This window comes from Podarcis bocagei (assembly GCF_964188305.1).
Source record: "Podarcis bocagei genome assembly, chromosome: 10".
In the NCBI taxonomy this organism is placed as follows: Eukaryota; Metazoa; Chordata; class Lepidosauria; order Squamata; family Lacertidae; genus Podarcis; species Podarcis bocagei.
In genome coordinates this window covers 16,344,758-16,369,203 of record NC_138135.1, presented here as the reverse complement: position 1 = coordinate 16,369,203, position 24,446 = coordinate 16,344,758, and the positions used below count along the sequence as shown (strand labels likewise).

Below are 24,446 nucleotides of genomic sequence, written 5' to 3'. Positions count from 1 at the left end.
CTCAGGTTCAAAGATAAGCACCTACGTTTTGAATTGAACAGACTGGAAACCGGGGCAGTTCTATTTTGCATCGATATTCATAACATAGGAAGCTGCCTTATCCTGACTCAGACCATTGGTCCACCTAACTCAGTATTGTCCACACTGACTGGCAGCATCTCTCCAGGGTTTCCAGCAGGGGACATTCCGAGTCATAGCTGGAGGTCTCAGGGATTGAATCTGGGATCTCCTGCATGCTCTCTCACTGAGCTACAAGTCTTTCCCTCCAAAGAACATGGGGAGCTCCCTTATACAGAGAACACCCAGCTCTATATAGCTTGCACTGACTGGCAGAGGGTCTCTGAGAACTCAACCTGGGACCTTCTCCATGCAAGGCAAGGGTTCTGCCACTGAGTTAAAGCCCTGCTGAGCAAGTAACATATAAATAGGCATTTAAAAATAAGACAACAAACAGTGGCCGAGAGGCCTGAACAAGTCACAATTCATGAGCGTGCTAAAAAAGGAGGCTTTTGTGGGATGGAAAGAACAACAGCCCCCTGTCCATTTAAAGCGAAGCTCAGTCAAGAGGTCATCGTGCATTTGCTCGGCAACACATTCCTCAAAGTGTCAGAGCATTAAATGGAAGCGACAGAAAGAGCTGGGCAGAAGCAGAGAGAGAGAACTTACTTGGACCCCTGGTCAGTCAAGCAATGTTCCTTGTTGCTTCTGGAGCAAGGAGGAGAGAGCTCAACGTCACTGTCAGGGACCGGCCTCCTTTAAAAGGTGGAGACCGGCCCACCGTGTTGCAACACGGCTGGCTTCCCAAATTCCCCTATAACCACCAACGCAAAGGCATTTTCTGTTATTGTTGCTGCTGCTGCTTGCTTAAATGAACTGCAGATTATCTCACGGCTGCTAAGCTGGCAGGTTGCCCGCAAAGTTAGCAAGCCGAGCTATTCCAAAGAAACCACATGTTTTCAACGTTTCCTTTCCTTTTTGAAAAAGGAAAGGAGAATAGAAGGAGGGGTGGGATCCTGGAAGTTCTTCAGTCCTGAGGGCATCAGGTGAAAGAGAATGTGGAACTGTTCCCTCACCAAAGACAGGTGATCGTCTCATGAAATCCACAGCGAACGGGTGTATTCCTCACCCTGGCTGGAGGCCAGAGCAGGAAAAAACGAGCAAACAAAATTTAAGTAGGCAGAAGTTATTGCAGAAAGACTCACGTCTAGAGTTTTGGGAGCCTATCGCACTGCTAGAGTACATTGCGAGCCAGAGGTCATGTGGTTTCAGGAGAGATGCAAGCATGCCTTGTTGCTCACATGAATCAATTGTGGCTTGTAAGACGAAGCTTGCATATGACCATACTAAATTATATCTGAAGCAGAAACAAGGCACAGCCTTCTCTCCGGCGTGTTTTAACACGCTGCCCGTGTGACCCAATTGTGGCTTGCGAGATGCCTGCCGAGGACCTCAAAGCAAGCTGTGCAGTTCAGCCGAACCCTGTCAGAGAGAGAAGCAGGTGGAAAGAATGGAATTGTAGAATTGTAGGGTTAGAAGGGACCCCAGCGGTCATCTAGCCCAACCCCCTGTAATGCGGGAATCGAAGGGCGGCGGCTGAGTGGCAGAACATCTGCTTGGCATGCAGAAGGTCTGCTGTTCAATCCCCAGCAGAGCAGAGAAGGCCTCGTCTAAAACCCCTGAAGAGCCACTGCCAGTCAGTGTAAGACAATACAGTGGTACCTCAGGTTAAGAACTTAATTCGTTCCGGAGGTCCGTTCTTAACCTGAAACTGTTCTTAACCTGAAGCACCACTTTAGCTAATGGGGCCTCCTGCTGCTGCCGCGCCGCCGGAGCACGATTTCTGTTCTCATCCTGAAGCAAAGTTCTTAACCTGAGGTACTATTTCTGGGTTAGTGGAGTCTGTAACCTGAAGCGTCTGTAACCCGAGGTACCACTGTACTGAGATTCCTGCACTGCCAGGGTTGGACTAGATGACCCTCAGGGGTACATGAGGTACAGGGACCTGTGATGTGACAGTTGCCAACGTCCCTACGTATATTTTATTCACACCACTTTAGAGAACACAGCTGTTCCCACTCCCAATAAATTTGGGGAAGGGCTGTAGTTCAGGGGTATTAACTTAATACAGTGGTACCTTGGGCTACATACGCTTCAGGTTACATACACAGTTCTCGAGAAGGCCCTCAAACCCCCAGGCTGAAGAGCATGTGTCTACAGACATGGAGTCAGCATGCGACTTGTGTGAGAGATGTCTACTTGAGAGTAATCAACCCCAGAGGTTCTTTCATTACCTGCAGCTGTTTTTCGGGTGTGGTCTGGGAGGACAGAGTGTATGAGGTTCTCCTCTTGAGCCTTCTCCAGTGTTGGGGAAAACACAACCCTCCACTTGAAGCTAATACCTCCCTTGTCACTGAATTCCTTGTGATATTGATTTTGGACCGCTGCCCAACCTCTTCTCAGGATCAAGTCTGTTTCTCTGTGCTTACTTGTTTCAGCTTGGCTGTAGGTCCAACCCTTCCCTTTCATGAGAGATTTGTATCTCCTAAGGCTGGGCTCCTAGTTCCTGAGGTCAATCCCTGGTGTGTGAGACACAGCTTGTTGGGATTTTGCCTCAGTTTATTGTTCTGTATCCAGCCCATTACTGGGTGGATGCAAGTACCGCTCCAGGGTCTGCACAGATTTAGATGACCCAGAGAAACAGCTCCGGGTGTATGCATTGTGATGGGCCCTTGCTCCAGATTTATTTATTTATTGGATTTATAAACCACCTTTCTCTCTCCAGTGAGCTCAAAGTTGTGTACGTGGTCCCACCCCAATTTAATCTCCACAACAACCCTGCAAAGTGGGTTAGGCAGGGTCACCCAGTGAAATTCATGGCCAAGTGGGGGTTTGAACCCTGGATGTCTGGATCCTAGTCAGACGCCCTAACCCCTCACACAGCCAGTGGCTCCAGACAGATGCTGAACAAGAGGGAGGGGGAGGCAGAGTCTTGCCTGTCATACGTAGCAATAAAACTGCGCCAGGATTCAAATACTGGCATTGTTTGGGCTATTATCTTATCAAATCGCTTGCAACCCATTGAAAAGAGCTCTTCCCTTATTATGGTTTAATCTGATGTGTCGGCAGTTGGATTTTTTTTGGAAGGAAGAATTATCTGCAGGGCCAGTTTCAGAAGGTATAATGGGGAGGCGGGTGATTGTCCCCACCTCTCTTCCCAGCCCCACCTCTTTTCTTTCTTTCTTTCTTTCTTTCTTTCTTTCTTTCTTTCTTTCTTTCTTTCTTTCTTTCTTTCTTTCTTTCCTTTTTAAATAATTTTTTATTGATTTTACATAAAGTTATTCAATCGCCATAATTGTTCCAAAACATAAAAATAAAAGAAGGCTCTTTCGAACCTTCAGACCTCCTTCCCTCCCTCCATGGGTTCCATTTCAAAAAGTTTAACCTTTCTTCCTGCATCTTTTACCATTATCAGTCTATTATATAATCACATTAACCAAAGTTCATTTCACTTTACAAGTGTCATTGTTATCCCTGCCAATGATTTCAACTGTGGTCTTTGAAATATATTAAAAGGTTATTCCGATCTTTTAAGAATACTTTGTTTACCTGGTTTCCGATCTTTCCCGTCAGTCTTGCCATTTCTGCATACTCCATCAGTTTCATCTGCCACTCTTCTTTCCTCCATCTTTCCTTCTCTATCTTTCCATCTCTGGGCTAGAAGCGTTCTTGCTGCTGTCTCTGCACACTTAAATAGCTCCCACCTCTTTTGTGACTTCCCTGTGTCTGTTTTGGATAGTAAGCCATGGATTGGGAAACTGAGACCTGGGATGTGAATGCAACTTCCCAAGCCCCTCTATCTGGTCTGGAGATCTCCTGCCCCCCCCCCCCAAGTCCCCTTCTCAGCTATACCCCTTACTGCTCCTGCTTCACCCTCTCTGTGACTGTCATTTACTGGCTGGATGTGTCCTTGAAGTGGATTTGGACTTCCTTGCCTGCATGGGGGCTTGCGAGCGGCATGGGTTTATAACTTTTTTTTTGTACAACCTCATGTTCCTGTAGCTGAGCTAGATGAACTTTTGCCTAAAAACAAAGGAATGAACTGCCATTTCCAAATCTTTTGAAAAAAGGTCACCCTGAAATTGGTAGATCGGTATTTGTATATGTAACTGTATAACGTTTTGTGTCATGTGCATAGCCTGTATTATATAATACAGGAAAAATAGAGTTTGCAAAAATTTTCTAATACAGTGGTACCTCGGGTTAACTTAATTCGTTCTGGAGGTCCCTTCTTAACCTGAAACTGTTCTTAACCTGAAGTACCACTTTAGCTAATGGGGCCTCCCATTGCCGCCACACCGCTGCCACACGATTTCTGTTCTCATCCTGAAGCAAAGTTCTTAACCCGAGGTACTATTTCTGGGTTAGCAGAGTCTGTAACCTGAAGGGTCTGTAACCTGAGGTACCACTGTACTTTTGCAATTTTTGATGTTACTGTGCACCATTTTGTGTTCCACAGCTGCTGATCTTACCAGCTGGATCGGATCTTACCAGATGTGCAGAAAATCCAAAGAGAGGTGTTGCTTAACCGAGCTTCAATTCAGGGAGTGAGATTGGATTTTTGTTTGCAAAGCATAGCCATGGAACAACAAGAAAAACTCTCAGACCCAGGGGGATTGATTGGCACACAATATGATCAAAATACAGATCAAACGAATGCGTACCAATTTGTTTCTGATTGTGTATACACCAGGAGGCATTTGCCTCATGCAAATATGTTCACACCTTGGCAGAGATGAATTAGGGGTGCTAATTGGTGTGAAACTGGTTTGCGAAACAAGGTATGAAACAGAAGCATTTCACAACAAGGTAAAGGATACATAAGAGTTTTGGAAGTGTGAACACAGATTAAGAGTTTGGATTTGATATCCCGCTTTATCACTACCCGAAGGAGTCTCAAAGCGGCTAACATTCTCCTTTCCCTTCCTCCCCCACAACAAACACTCTGTGAGGTGAGTGGGGCTGAGAGACTTCAGAGAAGTGTGACTGGCCCAAGGTCACCCAGCAGCTGCATGTGGAGGAGCGGAGACGCGAACCCGGTTCACCAGATTACGAGTCTACCGCTCTGAACCACTACACCACACTGGCTCTCACTGGTATAAATAAAACGCCAGGGCTGAGAGTGCACTGCAAACAGAAGTGTTAGCGCAGCCTCAGAAACCTTCAGTCACATGAAACTGAACCCATGTAGCATTAGACCCACATTTGCCACCCTCACCTCAGAAATGTGTTAAATTATCAACTCATTTAAACCAGTGCTTACTGTTTAATCCCCTGCTAAACCCGCAGCACAGTGTCAGTGAAAGGGTCCAATAATTAGAAGGCTGGGTTCCTTCACAGATGTTTAATGGTTAACAGTGAATCTCCTCATCAGTATCACTGCCAAACAAATGTGGACCAAACTGAAAATGTGAAGCCAGCATCAGGTGTTTAAAATCTGAATGTTTTAAGTTCTGAAGTTTTAAAAGCAACAAGGCAGGAGTTGGCTAGAGGAACGGCCTCTGTCAGCAGTATTGCAGAGGCAAGGCTTGGTCACGAACCGTAAACGGTGTGTAGCAACCGTCCTACCTGTTGATCCAACTTTCCAGAAAACTGCGCCGGGACAATGAGCCCATAGAAAAGATGCATTGCAAACAGCATTGTTCCGCTTCCCCATCCATCAGCATGAAATGGGCAGTATATTTGTGTTCATTTAAATAACGGCGTCTAAACTTTGATACGGAACAGTGATTAGACAAACTTCATATTTTAAAATGGATTCCTAGTACGTGAGTCCAGATCAGTGGCATAGTAGGGGGGTGCAGGGGACCATGGCCCTGGGTGCAAATTTCCAAGGGGGTGCAACCAGATGCCCCCATGATGGGCTTCCTCATCAAGGCTGGAGCCGCAGGGAAGCAAACTGTGCCCACGCCAGGCCTTTGGGGCTGGGGCAGCGTTGCCTCCTCCTCCTTGTGGCTGGCAAAGGGATGCCCAGGCACACACTGACCCTGGGCCAGCCAAGAGGGGGGAGGCAAGGGGGCCTCCCATGTATACCTGGGAGGTCCAGTATACCTGAAGGAGCATCTCCACCCCCATCGTTCTGCCTGGACACTGAGGTCCAGTGCCGAGGGCCTTCTGGTGGTTCCCTTGCGGCAAGAAGCCAAATTACAGGGAACCAGGCAGAGGGCCTTCTCGGTAGTGGCACCCACCCAGTGGAACACCCTCCCACCAGATGTCAAAGAGAACAACAACTACCAGACTTTTAGAAGACATCTGAAGGCAGCCCTGTTTAGGGAAGTTTTTAATGTTTAATTGGTTATTGTATTTTAATATTCTGTTCGAAGTCGCGGGGTATAAATAATATGTTGTTGTTGTTGTTGTTGTTGTTGTTGTTGTTGTTGTTGTTGTTATGTACATTGCCCAGAGTGCCTTGCTGCAAGGACAGGAGAGTGGGGTGACGCAGCAGTGCTCCTGGCTATGTCTTTCTCACCCTTGTTTCCAGGGCTGGGCCTAGTTTGGAAAAAGAGACTCCCTCAATTAAACGGCTGGCAAAGAGATTAACTGCTGCCCAGTTCATCCAGGGGGCACAAAACATGTCCCGCCCTGGGTGCCAGCGACCCATTCCATTCTTCAGGTTCTATGCTCTAGGGACGCGAGTGACGCTGAGCCTCTTGGGCTTGCCGATCGGAAGGTCAGCGGTTTGAATCCCCGCGACGGAGTGAGCTCCCTTTGCTGTGTCCCAGTTCCTTCCAACCTAGCAGTTCGAAAGCACACCAGTGCAAGTAGATAAATAGCTACCACTGTGGCAGGAAGGTAAATGGCATTTCCGTGAGCTCTGGTTTCCGTCACGGTGTCCCGTTGCACCAGAAGCAGTTTAGTCATGCTGGCCACATGATCCGGAAAGCTGTCTGTGGACAAAGGCCGGCTCCCTCGACCTGAAAGCGAGATGAGCACTGCACCCCATAGACACCTTTGAGTGGACTTAACCACCAGGGGTCCTTTACTTTTTTGTGTGTATGTGTGTGTGTGTTTTGCTCAAGGTTCCGGTTCTTCATAATTCTCCATTTTGTCCACCCGTCTCTAGAATCCCTTTCTTGCCAACTTTCTGTTTTTTGTTTTACATTTGCAGTTTTCGAACTCATGGCAAGATATGGCCACAGCTCAGTAGTAGAACATTAGGGCTTATCTGTGCACCTGCTTGTCCCATGCCTAGAAAGCAATGAGTGGTTTTCCCCTTGTGCTGCTCCTTTCTCATGGAAAACCTGCTCTTTAGTGGTATATTGGAGCAAACGCCCATCCAGAGAAAACCCAAGTGGCTGTTTGCTCTGACAGAGCGCTAAAGAGCAGTTTTCCCTGGGGGAAAGCAAGTGGACAAGAAGAATTGTTAGCTTACCAACCCTTAGCTTAACAGGCATCCCCAAACTCAGCCCTTCAGACGTTTTGGGACTACAATTCCCATCATCCCTGTCCACTGGTCCTGTTAGCTAGGGATGATGGGAGTTGTAGTCCCAAAACATCTGGAGGCCTGGGTTTGGGGGTGCCTGGCTTAGCATAGAGAAGGTCCAGCCCTGTGCGTCTTTGGGTAGGGCTGGGAATATCACCTGTCTGTATCCTCTCAGAGCTACTGCCTCTCAGGGTAGATAGAAGATGGACTCAATGCCTTGGTAGAAGGCAGCTTCCTATGTTCCTAACATAGGAGTGTATTGTGTATATTATTGTTTTATTATTATTTATTGAATTTTTATACTGCCCTATACCCAGAGGTCTCAGGGCAGTTCACAGAAACTGCATCTCTGTGGCAATGCACCACCGCCAGATCAAATGCGAGAGAGGCTCTCTGCCCTTTTTGCACCGTGGCACAAAGGTGTGCAATTCCTGCCCCGCCCCACCCCAGGGCTTGGGCCATCTCATCTAGCCCTGGGCCCTGCTCCAGAATGGAGTTTGGATCCAGAATACTTTGCTGCAGCTGAACTATGCTGCAGCTTTTCTTGTGTACAAGATGGTGGGGGGGAAAGGATAAGGGCAAGAGACAAGATGCATCCCTAGCAAACAGGAACAGTGGTCAGGGATGATGGGAATTGTAGTCCCAAAACATCTGAAGGCAGCTCTCTTTAGGGAAGCTTTTAATGTTTAACAGACTACTGAATTTTAATACTTTGTTGGAAGCTACCCAGAGTGGCTGGGGAAACCCAGTCAGATGGGCGGGGTACAAATAATAAATTATTATTATTATTATTATTATTATTATTATTATTATGCATTGACCCGCTCAAAGCTATGATTGCTTGTGGTTAATACAGTCATACCTTGGTTCACAAACGCCTTGCAAGTCAAACGTTTTGGCTCCCGAACACTGCAAATCCGGAAATGAGTGTTCCAGTTTGTAAACGTTCTTTGGAACCCGAACATACGACGCAGCTTCCGCGGCTTCCGATTGGCTGCAAGAGCTTTCACGCCTTGGTTTCCGAACATTTTGGAAGTCGAACGGACTTCTGAAATGGATTCCGTTCGACTTCCGAGGGCCCACTGTATCCTAAAAGGGGTGGTGGAATTAGAGTTGGAGAGGATGCATGCCGTAAGGAAGCACATTTAAAGTGCATGACTTCCCTCAAAGAATTGTGGGAATGGTAGTTCGGGGGGGGGAATTACAGCTCCCGGCATTCTTTGGGGGAAGTCACGCAGGTGTGCTTTAAACATAGGCTGTGCCTCTGCTCAAGATTACACTCTCCCTCCCTGCATTGCATTCGCTGATGTTTCAAGAGGAATGAATGAAAGAAAAGGGATACGATTTTCCCTTCCCCACTTGCCATAATTTTGTTAGAGGCCCCGCTGTATGGCTATAAAATTATCAGGTTGGGGGTCTAGCATCCATCCGCTACTATGGTATTTTAATGGCTATATATAATGTATGGTAATGGCTATTATATGTTGTCTAAGCAAGAGCGCTAACTAGGTGTGGGGGAGGAATTTGGTTCGGTTTGCATTTTAGTGCACTTTCAGAAACAAAATGTGAACCAAATCACAGCTACCCTTTGAAATTCACATTTCCCTGCATTTTGTGATGCAGTTCTCCAACAGCAAGAGGTGGGGCATGGAAAAATGTGTAAATTAGAGGAGAATGTAGCTAAAAATGCATGATAGCCAAGCAAAAAAAACCCCCCAAAACAGCAGTATATCAGTGCTTGTTTAAAATGTATGCATTAGACAAAATGCACACTAAAATTCTGCAATTTATTTTTTTTTTTGTGAGGGCTTAAAAAAAAAGAAAACTGATGTGGAAACGCAGTGAAACACTCTTAAAATAGGGAAAACGAGAAGCTGAAATTGACAGATTTGTGCATCCCTACGGTCTACCACGAGGTGGTGCTGCTCCATGTCCTTTGTGCTTGCCCTGTTCCGCTTTGGAAATGTTCCTGCGAAGAACAGATGTGTGTGAGAGGCCTGAGCTGTCAGTTTAACTTGCAGGTCTCTAATCAAGCCTGTTATTCCAGTCAGGATACCTACAGGATATAGCAGAGCAAGGGAAGTCCCTGAGAGGAGGGGGTGAGAGGGGAGGGGGGGAAAGGCATCATTTGTCCTTTCCCAACTTCTGAAGCGACTTGAATAGCATGGCAAGGCTTCTACACCAGAACAGCTGAAGCCCTGAACAAGAACATTCCACCAAGCAAGTGGGGATGTGCTGCAACACTGCGTTGCAGCTCCTACTTGTCTTCCCATAGTGATCAGATGCATAGCACAGAATCATAGAACCATAGAGTTGGAAAGGACCATGCGGATAATCTAGTCCAACCCCCTGCAATGCAGGAATCTCTTGTCCTGTGTAGGACTCGAACCCACAACCCTTAGGTTAAGAGTCTCATGCTCTAGAATCCGAGGGAGAGGTCCATGAATTTCCTCCCTGCCATTAAGATATGAAAAATGCAAGTTAAGTAGGTCTGGAAACACTTGGCAACGAGAGAGAGAGAGAACCCAGGATGATATTCAAATCCACTGATTAACTAACAAAGGCTTCTTGTTTTCTCCCTGCTGTGGGACTTGAACGCAGTGTATCCTTTCAGGTTTCCCCGGTTACCTTTGCGCAAGAAGACGAACTTGAGAGAAATGCTGAAGAGGTTCTTAACTCTTGCTTAGGAAGAGGTGGACGGCTCCCTGGCATTTCTTGAGTGAGGACACTGCACTATGCTTGTTGTCGTGTTGAAAGCAGGCCTGGTGCCAGCACCTGGCATTATTTGGAGAGCTGGGAAGCCAAGCTCACTCCATCAGGTAAAAGGTAAGGTAAAGGTAAAGGACCCCTGGACGGTTAAGTCCACTCAAAGGCAACTATGGGGTTGCAGCGTTCATCTCGCTTTCAGACCGAGGGAGCCGGTGTTTGTCCGCAGACAGCTTTCCAGGTCATGTGGCCAGCATGACTAAACTGCTTCTGGTGCAACGGGACACCGTGATGGACGCCAGAGCACACGGAAACACCGTTTACCTTCCCGCTGCAACAGTACCTATTTATCAACTTGAACTGGTGTGCTTTTGAACTGCTAGGTTGGCAGGAGCTGGGACGGAGCAATGAGAGCTCACTCCGTCGTGGGGATTCAAACCACTGACCTTCTGATTAGCAAGCCCAAGTGGCTCAGAATTTTAGACCACAGAGCTACCCGCTTCCTCCATCAGCTCAGGTGTGACAGGCCAGCTCCATCAGGCTTCCTCTCACCTGGATGCAACCATTCCATCAGGCTGCCTCAGTAGGAAAGATGGCATACCCTCCAACATTTCTCCAATGAAAATAGGGACGTCCCATTCCATTATGATAACTTTACTATTTATACCCCACACATCTGATTGGGTTGCCCCAGCCGCTCTGGGCAGATTCCAACATATATAAAACCATAACAAGACAGTTATAAAAACCTTCACTGTACAGGATTGCTTTCAGACAGCTCGGGGGTTGTTATTATCATTATTTATTGAATTTATATACCGCCCTATACCTGGGGGTCTCAGGGTTAGATAGCGCCATACCCTCCGACATCTCTGCAATGAAAATAGGGACACCCTAAGGGACAGTGGGACAATCCAGGATCAAATAAGAAACCAGGACGGCTTCACTAAACCAGGGATGTCCCTGGGAAATAGGGACATTTGGAGGGTCTGAGATTGAAAGCAGGGCTCATTCCATCAGCTTTGCTGAAAGCCAAGCTCCATGTAGCATCTCCTGCCTCTGCACTGTGCCAGTTTCCAGCAACCTGCCTGAAGCCAAGCAGGTCTGGGTCTCCACCACCTGGGAATCTTCTGTATGTCCTCTTGAGATCCATCATGAATGAATGCCCCATCTACACTATACATTAAAGCACTATTATACCACTTTAGACAGACATTGCAGTGGGGCGCTAAGAATCCCGGGAACTGTAGTTTGTTAAGGGTGCTAAGAGAGAGTTATTGGGGACCCTTCTTCCCCTCACAGAGCTACAATTCCCAGAGTGGTTTAACAAGTAAATCCTCTTCGCAGAGTCACGGGGGTCTCCTCATAACTCTCAGCACCCTTAACAAAGCACAGTTTCCGAAAACGCTGACAGCACTAAGGTAAATTCAACAGTATAACCTATTTAGAAGGGATGTAAGAGGGGAGAATTGAATTAAGACAGATATATAAAAATATGTAAGCAAATCAATAGAATCTTGGAAGGGGAGGGAGGGAAGTCGTTGAATGCATGGGTATAATGAAAGATGCCTATTTTGAAATGTAAAATTTGAAAACTTAGTGAAAATTATTTTTGAAAAACCAAACAAAGCACAGTTCCCAGGATTCTTTGGAGGAAGCCATGATTGTGTTTAAGTGGTATCATTCTGCTTAAAATGTACAGTGCGGACAGAGCAACAAATGTACAGTGGTACCTCGGGTTACATACGCTTCAGGTTACAGACTCCTCTAACCCAGAAATAGTACCTCGGGTTAAGAACTTTGCTTCAGGATGAGAACAGAAATTGTGCTCCGGCGGCGTGGCGGCAGTGGGAGGCCCCATTAGCTAAAATGGTGCTTCAGGTTAAGAACAGTTTCAGGTTAAGAACGGACCTCCAGAACGAATTAAGTACTTAACCCGAGGTACCACTGTATTAAGGACTCAGCTACATTAGTCAAGAAAAAGCGCTTTAAACGTCTTATAACACTGTGACACCAAATGGCGCTGTAGAGTTCTGTCTTTCGCCAACGTGATTTCCCATTACGAGGTTTACAACACATCTTCCTGAAACATTTTTTGGATGGTTTTAGCCTAGATCCAGCCTAAGTGAAAAATTGGAGCGAACGAAAGCTGCCATGGCCCCTTCTTTCCGTTATTTTGTAGAAATCTTGAAATGATATGTGGGAACAATTATTGCAGAAACACGTGTGCACCCAAAAAAAGCACAAACCCAAAGTCTCAGCTATGACAGTATAGAACACACAGTACTTACAACTTTAGTCATGAAGAACGAGCCACACTAGTCACCCCATACTCTGCTGTATGTAATATATGTATTCTGGAAAGATCTCTAGAGGTGACTTGGAAAAGTGATAATGACCTACATTTGATGTACAACCTTAAAGCCACCAGTCCTCTTTAAAGTCTGCTTTTTACAAGTCTTTTGTCTCTTGATGTAAATGTGTGCTGTTCTGGGCTGCAGGTGCATCCTTCTGTTCTACTGACCCATTTTCCTCTTCTCTGGCTTCCAATTCTTTGTCCTCCTGCACCAAGGTCTTGTTCTGTTTCCTTAAAATGAGGAGCACAAGCACACACGGGATGTAGGACACAGCACGGAGGGCTGAGGGCACACCCAGGTACAGCTGCCTGGAATGCAATTTGGACAGCATCAGTAAAGAGCACCCATAGAACACCGTATCCAGAAGTTCTCATGCTCCAGAATGCAAGGGAGAAATGTGCTAAGAGGAAGGTATGCTTGGCAAATCCACACCATGATCAACTCCTGCCCGGGAACCAATGTCCCCACTGTGGAAGGACGTGTGGATCCAGAATTGGCCTCCACAGTCACTTACAGACTCATTGTTAAAACCATGTTCATGGAAAACAATCTTACTCAGCTACAAGTGATCGCCAAAGAAGAAGATACATGCACCACTTAGTGGCTGTGGCAGCCTCAAAGCTATCTTCCAAGGCTCTGGAGCAGACCTAGTCAATGCAGTGCCCGTACAGCTCCCATCAGACCTAGAATGGTCAGGGATTTGGGTGTTGTAGTCCATCAAAATTTGGGCAAGGCCACAGGCTTCCCACCCCTCCATTCATTCATTCACTCAGCCTGATATGTGATGCTGCAGAATAAACTGGACTGAACCCAGAGGCATCAGCTGCATCCATTTGCAGCTGTGCCCCTCCAGATGTTGTTGGAGGCAATTCCAACCAGCATGACCACAGGTTGGGGTGATGGGAGATGTAAGTGCAGCAACACCTAGAGCAGGCTTCCTCAACCTCAGCCCTCCAGATGTTTTGAGACTACAGTTCCCATCATCCCTGACCCCTGGTCCTGCTAGGTAGGGATCATGGGAGTTGTAGGCCAAAAACATCTGGAGGGCCGAGGTTGAGGAAGCCTGACCTAGAAGCTACTGTGTAGGCTGCCCTCCCAGCTGCCCTACAATATTCTAGGGATAGCACAAAGCAAGAGAGACAGGGATCTGCCAGCGATACCTGTATGTGTCAGAATCGTACATCCGGCAGGCTCCTTCACCACCGCAGCTCTTGGTTCCCCATTTCAAACAGGTAGTGTCAATCATCGCTCCAAAATAAATAGGTGATGGGATTCCAGCTACATGGAATACGACATAAAGACAAGAAGGGTCATTTGGGGGGCTTTTGTAAACAGTACACTGTTATGATAGGGGTTTTTTTTGGGGGGGGGTCACGCCAAGGCCTGTGATTCTGCACCAAGGAGGTTTACAACCTAGCAGAAGAGGCCATTGAACTGGTCAGACAAGTTTCTTTGAAAAACAACGGCCCAAGTGGCCAGCTGAGTACTGCCATTTACATGTCCAAAGAGGTTGCCCTGTTGCCATGGAAACAAAGGGGTTGCTGCTCCCACTTCACCCGGCTAGATGCCATGCCATGCTAGTATGGAGAACAACAGGCCAAGCAGGACTGCATGTGTGTGTGAGTTTTGGTTGATGCTGGAAGCTGGAGACACAGAGACATGTCTTGCTCTGTGCTGGCCATAAAGCTATGGCAAGATCCGTTGAAATGTTTATGCTGTGAGCCCCTCCATCTTTTGCCTAGACTGTATATATGTGTAAATAGAACCATATACAGTAAGACCGCAATTTAGGCACATTTAATTTGTGTGCATTCAGCTTTATTAGCTTAGCAAAAATAATAATAATGAAATTCAAAAGGGGCAGAAAGGGGATGGGCATCCGGGGGGGGGACTGTGACCGTTCCACCTGCTATTGCACCCAGTCTGTTTTGACTAGATGCAATTTTGGCTTTAGGCGTGGTCCCTGGAATGTAACCTCTGCGTAATTTGTCAGCTTGTTGTTGTTGTTGTTGTTTAGTCGTTTAGTCGTGTCCGACTCTTCATGACCCCATGGACCAGAACATGCCAGGCACTTCTGTCTTCCACTGCCTCCCGCAGTTTGGTCAAACTCATGCTGGTAGCTTCGAGAACACTGTCCAACCATCCCGTCCTCTGTCATCCCCTTCTCCTTGTGCCTTCCATCTTTCCCAACATCAGGGTCTTTTCCAGGGAGTCTTCTCTTCTCATGAGGTGGCCAAAGTATTGGAGCCTCAGCTTCAGGATCTGTCCTTCCAGTGAGCACTCGGGGCTGATTTCCTTCAGAATGGAGAGGTTTGATCTTCTTGCAGTCCATGGGACTCTCAAGAGTCTCCTCCAGCACCATAATTCAAAAGCATCAATTCTTTGGCGATCAGCCTTCTTGATGGTCCAGCTCTCACTTCCATACATCACTACTGGGAAAACCATAGCTTTAACTATACGGACCTCTGTTGGCAAGGTGATGTCTCTGCTTTTTAAGATGCTGTCTAGGTTTATGAAGTGATCCATTTGTCGGCTTACCATATCCTAAAATCCGTCTATCCTGAGAGCTGTAGTTTGTTAAGACAGCTGAAAATTTTTAGGAGGCCCATATTTGCCTCTCAGAGGTACAATTCCCAGAGTTCCTTGGGAAGAGGAATTGACTGCTCAAACACTCTGGGAATTGTAGTTCTGTGTGGAGAACAGGGGTCTCCTAACAACTCTCAGTACCCTTAACAAACTACAGCTCCCAGAATTCTTTGGGGGAAGCTATGGTTGTTTAAAGTGATGTAATAATCCTGTAAATGTATGTTTTGGATGTGCCTGCTCATCTTTTTGAAGTGCAATTTAAAGTAACCAGCACCTTACCAAAAACTCTTTCTGCCAGAGAGTGGAGACCCACACCAAATGACTTTTCCTCGGGTTTTAGGGATCTGGAGAAGAAGAGAATTTTCCATGAAACCAATAAATGAGAAAAGGCACTATGCATAACATTGCTGTTGAACTGCAGCGTTAAACAATTAACTCTTACGCTCCATTAATCATATGTGAGCAAGGGACACATTTTGCAGCCAGAAGATTCTTCCTTTCCAGCTACAAACTGATGCTGCAGTCCTATGGCATCATATGAAATTACAATCATATGAGAACTATATGTCAAAGTGGCCTCAGGGAAGGTTGGCAACATCTGGATGCAGCCCCCCAACTGAATCTAGTTTCCTACCCCTGCCCAACTGCTTTTATTTTAATTTTTAGTTTATTCGCCATATGATCACAGGGTGTTTCACATAATAAAATACAGGGAAAATCATGAAAATAAGAAGAAGAAGAGTTTGGATTTGATATCCCGCTTTATCACTACCCTAAGGAGTCTCAAAGCAGCCAACAATCTCCTGTCCCTTCCTCCCCCACAACAAACACTCTGTGAGGTGAGTGGGGCTGAGAGACTTCAGAGAAGTGTGACTGGCCCAAGGTCACCCAGCAGCTGCATGTGGAGGAGCGGGGAATCGAACCCGGTTCACCAGATTACAAGTTCACTGCTCTTAACCACTACACCACACTGGCTAAACAAAACAGCAAAACAATAACCTCCCCATTTCACAGACACATTCAAAAGGCTGTAGGATATAAATCAGCCAAAGGCCTGAGGAAAGTTTTCGTCTGGCTCCTAAAAATATACAGTGAAGGCGTCAGGTGGACCTCCCTGGGGAAAGCATCCCACTTTAGAAGCCACTACAGAAAAGGACCTGTTCTCGTGTTGCCACCTTCAGACCTCTCATGGAGCAGGCACACAAAGAAAGGCCTCAGAGGATGAACGGAAAGTTTTGGACGGTTTGTATGGGGAGAGCTTGGGAGCTGTTTCGGCACAGTGTGATCCCACGCTCCAAAGGGCACGTGTATTAATAACGTGACCACACTTCAGGGCATCTGTGTGGCTGTTTCCCACAGAAAAGGTACTTCAACCTGGACTTCAGCTTTTGCTCCTCATTGTCACACAGAAAATCCTCGTCTTTTGCACGGAGCATTATTCTCCAAAACCGAAGGCGGGCAGGAAGATCGTTTTACTAAGCTGACCAAATCTGCTATGAAATATAAACTTCGACACTCTGAGGAGGAGACAAATGCGCCGTTCTGAGTCAACAATGTCGCAAATGGGACTCGCCTGTCTCCCAAGACCTATATATCCTGCTATTCCCACCTCCCTTCAGTTGGTACCTTATGAGGACCATGTAACCCGGCATGGCTCCGAAGGAATAAATTAAACAACAGACTAAGGATAAAATCAGGAAGTACTGCAGCATTGTGCCACAGTTCTCTCTGTTGCACTGGCCCAGGACCGCGGTGTCATTTCCGAAGGCTGAAATGCAGGAGCAGTTTCTAAATACCTGCCAAAACATAAGAGAAAATCAGTTAAGGAAGAGGGTGGGCAGCATGTGGTCACATGCTTGACCTCTGTAAGTGATCTATTGAATAGGGCAACTGGGCCCCTGAAGGACTGGTGCCCCATGGAGGCACAGGTCAATTCTGTGTCCAGGGCAGCTGTCTACCATCTGGTACGCAGGCTGAGACCCTACCTGCCCATGGACTGTTTTGCCAGAGTGGTGCATGCTCTGCTTATCTCCTGCTTGGGCTACTGCAATGTGCTTTGAAGGTGATCCGGAAACTACAACTAATCCAAATGCGGCAGCTAGACTGGTGACTGGGAGTGGACACCAAGACCACATAACACCAGTCTTGAAAGACCTACATTGGCTCCCAGTATGTTTCTGGGCACAATTCAAAGTGTTGGCACTGACCTTTAAAGCCCTAAACAGCTTCAGCCCAAAATACCTGAAGGAGCATCTCCACCCTCATCGTTCAACCTGGACACTGAGATCCAGCGCCAAGGGCCTTCTGGTGGTTCCCTCACTGCAAGATGTGAGGTTACATGGAACCAGGCAGAGGGCTTTCTCGGTAGTGGCACCAACCCTGTGGAATGCCCTCCCACCAGATGTCAAAGAAATAAAGAACTATCTGACTTTTAGAAGACATCTGAAGGCAGCCCTGTTTAGGGAAGCTTTTTAATATTTGATGAATTCTTGTATTTTAATATTTTGCTGAAAGCCGCCCAGAGTGGCTGGGGAAACCCAGCCAGATGGGCGGGCTATAAATAATAAATTATTGTTATTGTTATCTTCCTTGCCCAAACAGCCCATTGGGGGAAAGTGGGTATGGATGGAGATGACGAGAAGGTGGTACCAGAAAGAGAGATGGAGAGAGGGAGGTGGGGGACAGTTTTGTGCTGCCTGGAACACCTGCCTTACCGTATTTTTCCCAGTTCCATTTGAGATGTCGCATCCTGCAAGACATGCTGAAATGTACGCTATGCCGTTTTCTCCACAAACAGGGTCCCACACCTTAGTGGAGCAGCCACAATGGCGGTTGCAGTCCGCGTACAAGTTTGTTTCCATGTAGGAGACTTGTTCAAGCCTGAAAAATACCCAGAAAGGTGTGCAAAGAGCCTGCAAACAATGAGAAAAATGAATAAACAAACCCAGAGCCCCCTCTTCGAGATGGAGAACTCGGCAGCCACCCAGCACAAAAGGAGTTTATTTGTAGATTGCCTGAAGTTGCGTACACACCGTACATTACAGTATGTGGTTTCCCCACCACCACCCCAAAGAATCGTGGGAACTATAGTTTAGCTCACAGAGTTACAGTTCCCAGCACCTTTTCACAGACTACAGGTGCCAGGATTCTTTGGGCGAAGTTTATGCAGATAAAATGATGCATAGCATGGGAAAAGGTGGATAGAGAAAGTTTTTTCTCCTTCTCTCATAACCCTAGAACTCGATGACATCCAATGAGGTCAAATGTTGGAAGTTTCAGGACAGATAAAAGAAAGTACTCTTTCACATGGACGCGGGTGGCGCTGTGGTCTAAACCACAGAGCCTAGGACTTGCCGATCAGAAGGTCGGCGGTTCGAATCCCCGCGACGGGGTGAGCTCCCGTTGCTCGGTCCCAGCAGCGCCTGCCAACCTAGAAGTTCAAAAGCATGTCAGAGAGAGATGAGCGCCTCAACCCCAGAGTCAGCCACGACTGAACCTCATGGTCAGGCATCCCTTTACCTTTCCTTTTACTCTTTCACACATAGCACGTAGTTAAACTCTCCCACCAACCTAAAAGGTAAAGGTAAAGGGACCCCTGACCGTTAGGTCCAGCTGCGAACGACTCTGGGGTTGCGGCGCCCATCTCGCTTTACTGGCCGAGGGAGCCGGCGTACAGCTTCCTGGTCATGTGGCCAGCATAACTAAGCCGCTTCTGGCGAACCATAGCAGTGCACGGAAACACCGTTTACCTTCCTGCCGGAGAAGGTATTTTATCTACTTGCACTTTGACGTGCTTTCGAACTGCTAGGTTGCCAGGAACAGGGACCGAGCAACGGGAGCTCACCCTGTCATGGGGATTTGAACTGCCAACCTTTAAAAGAGGATTAGATAAATTCATGGTGGAGACGGCTATCAATGGCTACTGGCAATGATGGCTATGCTCACTTGCCTCCACAGTCAGAGGCAACAACAGTTCTAGATACCAGTTGCTGGAAGCCACCAGCGGGGAGTGTGCTATTGCGCTCGAATCCTATTTGCAGGCTTCGTACAGCAATCTGATTGGCCACTGTGAGAACAGATGCTGACCTTGCTGCTGATCTAACAGGCTATTCTTACTTTCTTATGTTTTTAATCCCTGTCATCTCCAAGTAGGGCTGGGAGAGATACCTGAATCGGAATCATTTCTTTTTTTGATTGAGTTACAAGCTTGGTGGATCAGGGGATGCTGTGGACATAGTGTATCTTGATTTCAGCAAGGCTTTTGACCATGTCCCCCATGATATTCTTGCAAGGAAGTTAGCGAAATGTGGATTGAATGAGGTAACAGCTTCGGCCCAGTATACCTGAAGGAGCGTCTCCACCTCCATCGTTCAGCCTGGACACTGAGGCCCAGCTCTGAGGGCCTTCTGGCAGGTCCCTCATTGTGAGAAGTGAGGTTACAGGGAACCAGGCAGAGGACCTTCTCGGTGGTGGTGCCCTCCCTGTGGAACGCCCTCCCACCAGATGTGAAGGAAATAAACAGCTATCTGACTTTTAGAACACATCTGAAGGCAGCTCTGTTTAGGGAAGTTTTTCATGTTTGATGTTTTATCGTGTTTTTAATATTCTGTTGGGAACAATCCAGAGTGGCTGGGGAGGCCCAGCCAGAGAGGTGGGGTATAAATTTATTATTATTATTATTATTATTATTATTATTATTATTATTATTATTATTATTATTACTGCCGTATTTTTCGCCCTATGGGACGCACTTTTCCCCCTCCAAAATGAAGGGGAAATGTGTGTGCGTCCTATGGGGCGAATGCAGGCTTTCGCTGAAACCTGGAGAGCGAGAGGGGTCAGTGTGCACCGACCCCTCTCGCTCTCCAGGCTTCAGGAGGCTATCTGCAAGCCCTGGGAGCCCGGCGGGAGTTCCCACCGGGCTCCCTAGGCTTGCAGATAGCAGCCTGCACCCCGAAGCCCGGGGTGTGCTGAGCAGCGTGCCCCGGGCTTCGGGCAGATATCCGCAAGCCTGGAGAGCCTGGCAGGAATTCCCGCCGGGCTCCCAAGGCTTGCGGATAGCAGCCTGTTCTGGGGGCTGGGGTCGGGGGAAGCTCGGGCTTCCCCCGCCCCCAGCCCTGCAAGCTCCAGGACCGATGGTGAGGTTGCGAAACCTTGCCTTCGCTCCCGGACTCCCAGCCCCGAGGCTAAAAACGAAGCCAGGACAGCTAGCGGGATCCATCCCGCTCGCTGTCATGGCTACTTTGCTCTTAGAGGCTCGGGGGGGAAAAATAAAATTCTTTTTCTTTATCCCCCCCCCCAAAAAATAAGTGCGCCCTATGGGCCGGTGCGCCCTATAGGGCGAAAAATACGGTATGTGACAAGTGGCATACCACAGAACAACTCTTTATAAATGACTTAGATGAAGGAATTGAGAGGATGTCCATCAAATTTGCAGATGACACCAAACTGGGAGAGGTAGCTAATGTCACAGAAGACAGAATCAGGATCCAAGATGATCTTAACCGATTGGTGTTCTGGGCCCAAACTAACAAATTTAATTTCAACAGGGACGAATGCAAGGTTCTGCCAAAATCCCTGTCTTTATGCAATCTAATCAGCACCACCCAATAGGGTGAAATCAGGCTTAGGTAAGAGCAAGAACATACCCTTCGTAGGACATGGTTAAGCCAGCAACCTTAGCATTCTTGCAGACCATGAAAAAAGCAGAGAAGTAGATGAGATACTCCACTATAGAACTCCAAAACCCAATGTGGGCAGCTTTATAGGTGCTTATCTTGAATTTCTTCATCATGAGGCCACCAAAGAAATAACCAGCACATATAATTGGTAAATTGTAAACACCTAGAGAGAAAACACAAAACAGCAGGTTGAGGTATGGCCCTGTCCGTGGCCCTTGCAGAACCACGAGTGTTTTAAGCACAACCAACCTACCTTCAAGGTGTGGCCCCTCCTATTCATGTGTGCTCATGGTTGTAGGACTCATCAAGGAGGGTATAAGTGTAATATTAAATAAATAAAGTTCATAATCAGCCCTTCATTCAAAATAAACATTTATTATTATTATTATTATTCATTCACACACACACATTTTACCTATGAAAAAGATGGCATCTGCTGCAGATATCCCATACTGCTGCTCCATATATTTTGGCATAAATGTAATCATCCCAATCCAAGCGCTGAACTGGATCACAGTGATCAAAAGAAAAAGCATGTAAACTGGATTGTAAGCCAGACTTTTCAGGTAGGGGATGAAATCTAGAAACCAAAGAACCAGAACAGTTAGTCTCAGTTGCATTATTATTATTATTATTATTATTATTATTATTATTATTATTATTACTACTACTACTACTACAGTGGTACCTCGGGTTACAGACACTTCAGGTTACATACACTTCAGGTTACAGACTCCGCTAACCCGGAAATAGTACCTCGGGTTAAGAACTTCGCTTCAGGATGAGAACAGAAATCGCGTGGCGGTGGCGCGGCGGCAGCAGGAGGCCCCATTAGCTAAAGTGGTACTTCAGGTTAAGAACAGTTTCAGGTTAAGAACAGACCTCTGGAATGAATTAAGTACGTAACCAGAGGTACCACTGTACTACTACTAGTAGTAGTAGTAACATTATTTCACTGCTTTTTACACTGAAGCGTCTCAAAGAAACTTACAAATTAAGGAATAACGAGAGACATTTGAATGTTTTCATCCAGTGTCTAAAGACGGACAGTGATGGAGCCAGCTGTGCTTGCCCAGGGAGAGAATTCCATAAGCAGGGAGCCACCACAGGAAAGACCCCTCCTCCCATGAGCCACTGTCCGCACCAACCTTGGAAACAGCAAACAGAGAAGGCCCTGTGACAATTATTTTACCCACAATGGAGGACTGGGCTCTTTGAAATACATTTTAGGTTTGTATATGCACGTACCCAGATGCTAGCTCTGTCAAAGCTGTTTACAAAAGATGCTGGTGGAATTTTTCTATGGGCAATCTTAATTATGGACATTTATATATTACTGTTATAATGGGATTGTTTTATTGTGCATTTTAATTATGGTGTGTTTTTAATAACATTTTTTTTAAAAAACATATATAATAAAACTATACAGTGGTACCTCCCGTTGCGAACGGGATCCGTTTCGGAGGTCTGGCCGCATCCTGAGGAATTTGCAACCAGAGGACTGCTTCTGCGCATGCAGGCAGCACAGTTTAGCGCTTCTGTGCATGCATGCACAGCGAAACCCGGAAAAATACTTCTGGGTTTGCTGTGTTTGCATCCCGAAATTTATGTATCTAGAGGGATACATAAGGGGAGGTACGACAGTACAGTGGTACCGCTGGATGCGAACAGGATCCGTTCCGGAGCCCCATTCGCATCCTGAAGCGAACGCAACCCGCGTCCGCATGTCTGCGCATGCACGGGTCACGATTTGCTGCTTCCGTGCATGCGTGTGATGTCATTTTGAGCGTCTGCGAATGCGCAAGCGGCGAAACCCGGAAGTAACGCGTTCCGTTACTTCCAGGTCGCCGCGGAGCGTAACCTGTAAATGCTCAACCTGAAGCACATTTAACCCAAGGTATGACTGTATTACAAAACATTGGCGAGGAAAGGGGTTTTTAAAAAATCTGTTCACCTTTAGCAATTTCTCGAATTGTTGTGCTGACATGAGCTGCGTTTTCTGCTGGTAGCAAAGTTTTGTTGCCCTTTGTGTTTAACTCGGCACTGTTTTCCTCTCCTTCCTTCGGAAGAGACTTGGGCAGGAAGCAGAAAGGGATGGCGACGATGAAGCTCACGGCGGCACAGATCAAGACCCCCAGCCACCAGGCCCCGACCCAGCGAGCATCAAGGAGGCTCAAAGTCACATCCTCTGGAGAGAAAGAGATTAATGGAGAGGACTGTATTAGTAGCGCCAAGGTAGCCATCATTCTCAGTGGTAGATTCTCCCCTTCTTGCTTGTTTGATTGCAATAAGCAGGGTTACTTTCGAATGTGAACACTGCATTTCTGGAAAGAAATAAAAAGGTGCCTTTATAAACACTTGTTAGGAATGGCATTCATAGCTAGCTGTCATGGATGCTTTAGCTGAGATTCCTGCATTGCAGGGGGTTGGAATAGATCAGGGGTCAGCAAACTTTTTCAGCAGGGGGCCGGTCCACTGTCCCTCAGACCTTGTGGAGGGCCGGACTATTCTTTTTTTTTGGGGGGGGAATCAACGAATTCCTATGCCCCACAAATAACCCAGAGATGCATTTTAAATAAAAGCACATATTCTACTCATGTAAAAACACCAGGCAGGCCCCACAAATTACCCAGAGATGCATTTTAAATAAAAGGACACATTCTACTCATGTAAAAACACGCTGATTCCCGGACCATCCGTGGGCCAGATTTAGAAGGCAATTGGGCCGGATCCGGCCTCCAGGCCTTACCCATGGACTAGATGATTCTTGAGGTCACTTCCACCTCTACAAGTCTATGATTTTTTTTTAAGGCATAAGTGGTAAACTTGAGCAGATGCTACAAGCTTCAAACAGTAGAAGTTAGTCGCTGTCCTGGACCAGGGCACAAGGACACACAGGTCTGAATGAAGCACCTCAAAGCGGTTTTGCAATATAATAAAAGCAGAAATAATACTATTGCATCTATAAAACCAGTTAAGCCATTCCATATGTGAAAAAATTAAGAACCATTGCATATGGTTAGAACATTTGCATGTATTTTAAAAATTGAAATACATGCATGAAATACCTACAGCTGAACCCCTTGACCTGGGACATCTGGAAACCAGATTCAAGAGACTGGGTTCTGCTGGCTAGTGCTTGGAGCAAAGCAGAATGGGGAAGGATGTAGGGATGAAGGGAAAATGCACACTTCCCAAACCAATGTGCAAACCAAAATACAGATCGCCTTCAAAATCCTTCCTTTCCCATATTTTGCGTTGCAATTTGCCAATCGAAAAACATGTACATTTTTTTCCCTTGCAAAAATGCATACTCCGTTATATATAATGAATTGAAAAGGATGTTCAAAATAACCTTAGAAGAAGAAGAAGAAGAAGAAGAAGAAGAAGAAGAAGAAGAAGAAGAAGAAGACGCTTTTCTTTTGGGAATTTCAGGGACACAACTACCTAAATTTTATAGAAATTTATGTATGCTATTACAGCAGCAAGAATGCTACTCACCCAAAAAATGGAAAGAAGCTGAAATCCCAGCAAAGGAAGAATGGATACAAAAACTTATGTAATATGTAGAAATGGCGAAACTTACCGGAAGAATAAGAAATCAAGATAACAAACTTTTTATAAAAGAATGGACAT

The 24,446-nt window shown here is 46.5% G+C and overlaps 2 protein-coding genes and 1 long non-coding RNA gene across 12 annotated transcripts in view; 1 reads left to right on the top strand and 2 right to left on the bottom strand.

Moving 5' to 3' along the window:
• The window catches only part of LOC308595585 (solute carrier organic anion transporter family member 1C1-like), a 32,083-nt gene extending 30,826 nt beyond the window's left edge, over positions 1–1,257 (bottom strand). Inside the window, exon 1 of one of the 4 annotated variants that reach the window (XM_081209994.1) lies at positions 1,203–1,257. In XM_081209994.1, the coding sequence (XP_081066120.1) occupies positions 1,203–1,242 (40 nt within the window). In that variant the 5' untranslated portion in view covers positions 1,243–1,257. The other 3 variants (XM_081209995.1, XM_081209997.1, XM_081209996.1) reach the window with 3 other exon arrangements.
• LOC308595878 overlaps positions 1–23,006 on the top strand; it is a 30,966-nt gene extending 7,960 nt beyond the window's left edge. Inside the window, exons 3-4 of one of the 2 annotated variants that reach the window (XR_014012167.1) lie at positions 21,844–22,040; positions 22,880–23,006. This is a non-coding gene — a long non-coding RNA (uncharacterized lncRNA). The remainder of the gene's footprint in view (positions 1–21,843; positions 22,041–22,879) is intronic. The other variant, XR_014012168.1, reaches the window with a different exon arrangement.
• SLCO1A2 (solute carrier organic anion transporter family member 1A2) overlaps positions 10,973–24,446 on the bottom strand; it is a 39,685-nt gene continuing 26,211 nt past the window's right edge. For all 6 annotated transcript variants that reach the window (XM_081210009.1, XM_081210008.1, XM_081210007.1 and 3 more), the window contains 8 exons: positions 22,765–22,998; positions 21,226–21,390; positions 20,778–20,973; positions 17,844–18,009; positions 16,756–16,925; positions 15,409–15,473; positions 13,704–13,821; positions 10,973–12,851 (listed from right to left, as the gene is read on the bottom strand). In XM_081210009.1, coding sequence (XP_081066135.1) covers positions 12,638–12,851; positions 13,704–13,821; positions 15,409–15,473; positions 16,756–16,925; positions 17,844–18,009; positions 20,778–20,973; positions 21,226–21,390; positions 22,765–22,998 — 1,328 coding nt within the window. In that variant the 3' untranslated portion in view covers positions 10,973–12,637. The remainder of the gene's footprint in view (positions 12,852–13,703; positions 13,822–15,408; positions 15,474–16,755; positions 16,926–17,843; positions 18,010–20,777; positions 20,974–21,225; positions 21,391–22,764; positions 22,999–24,446) is intronic.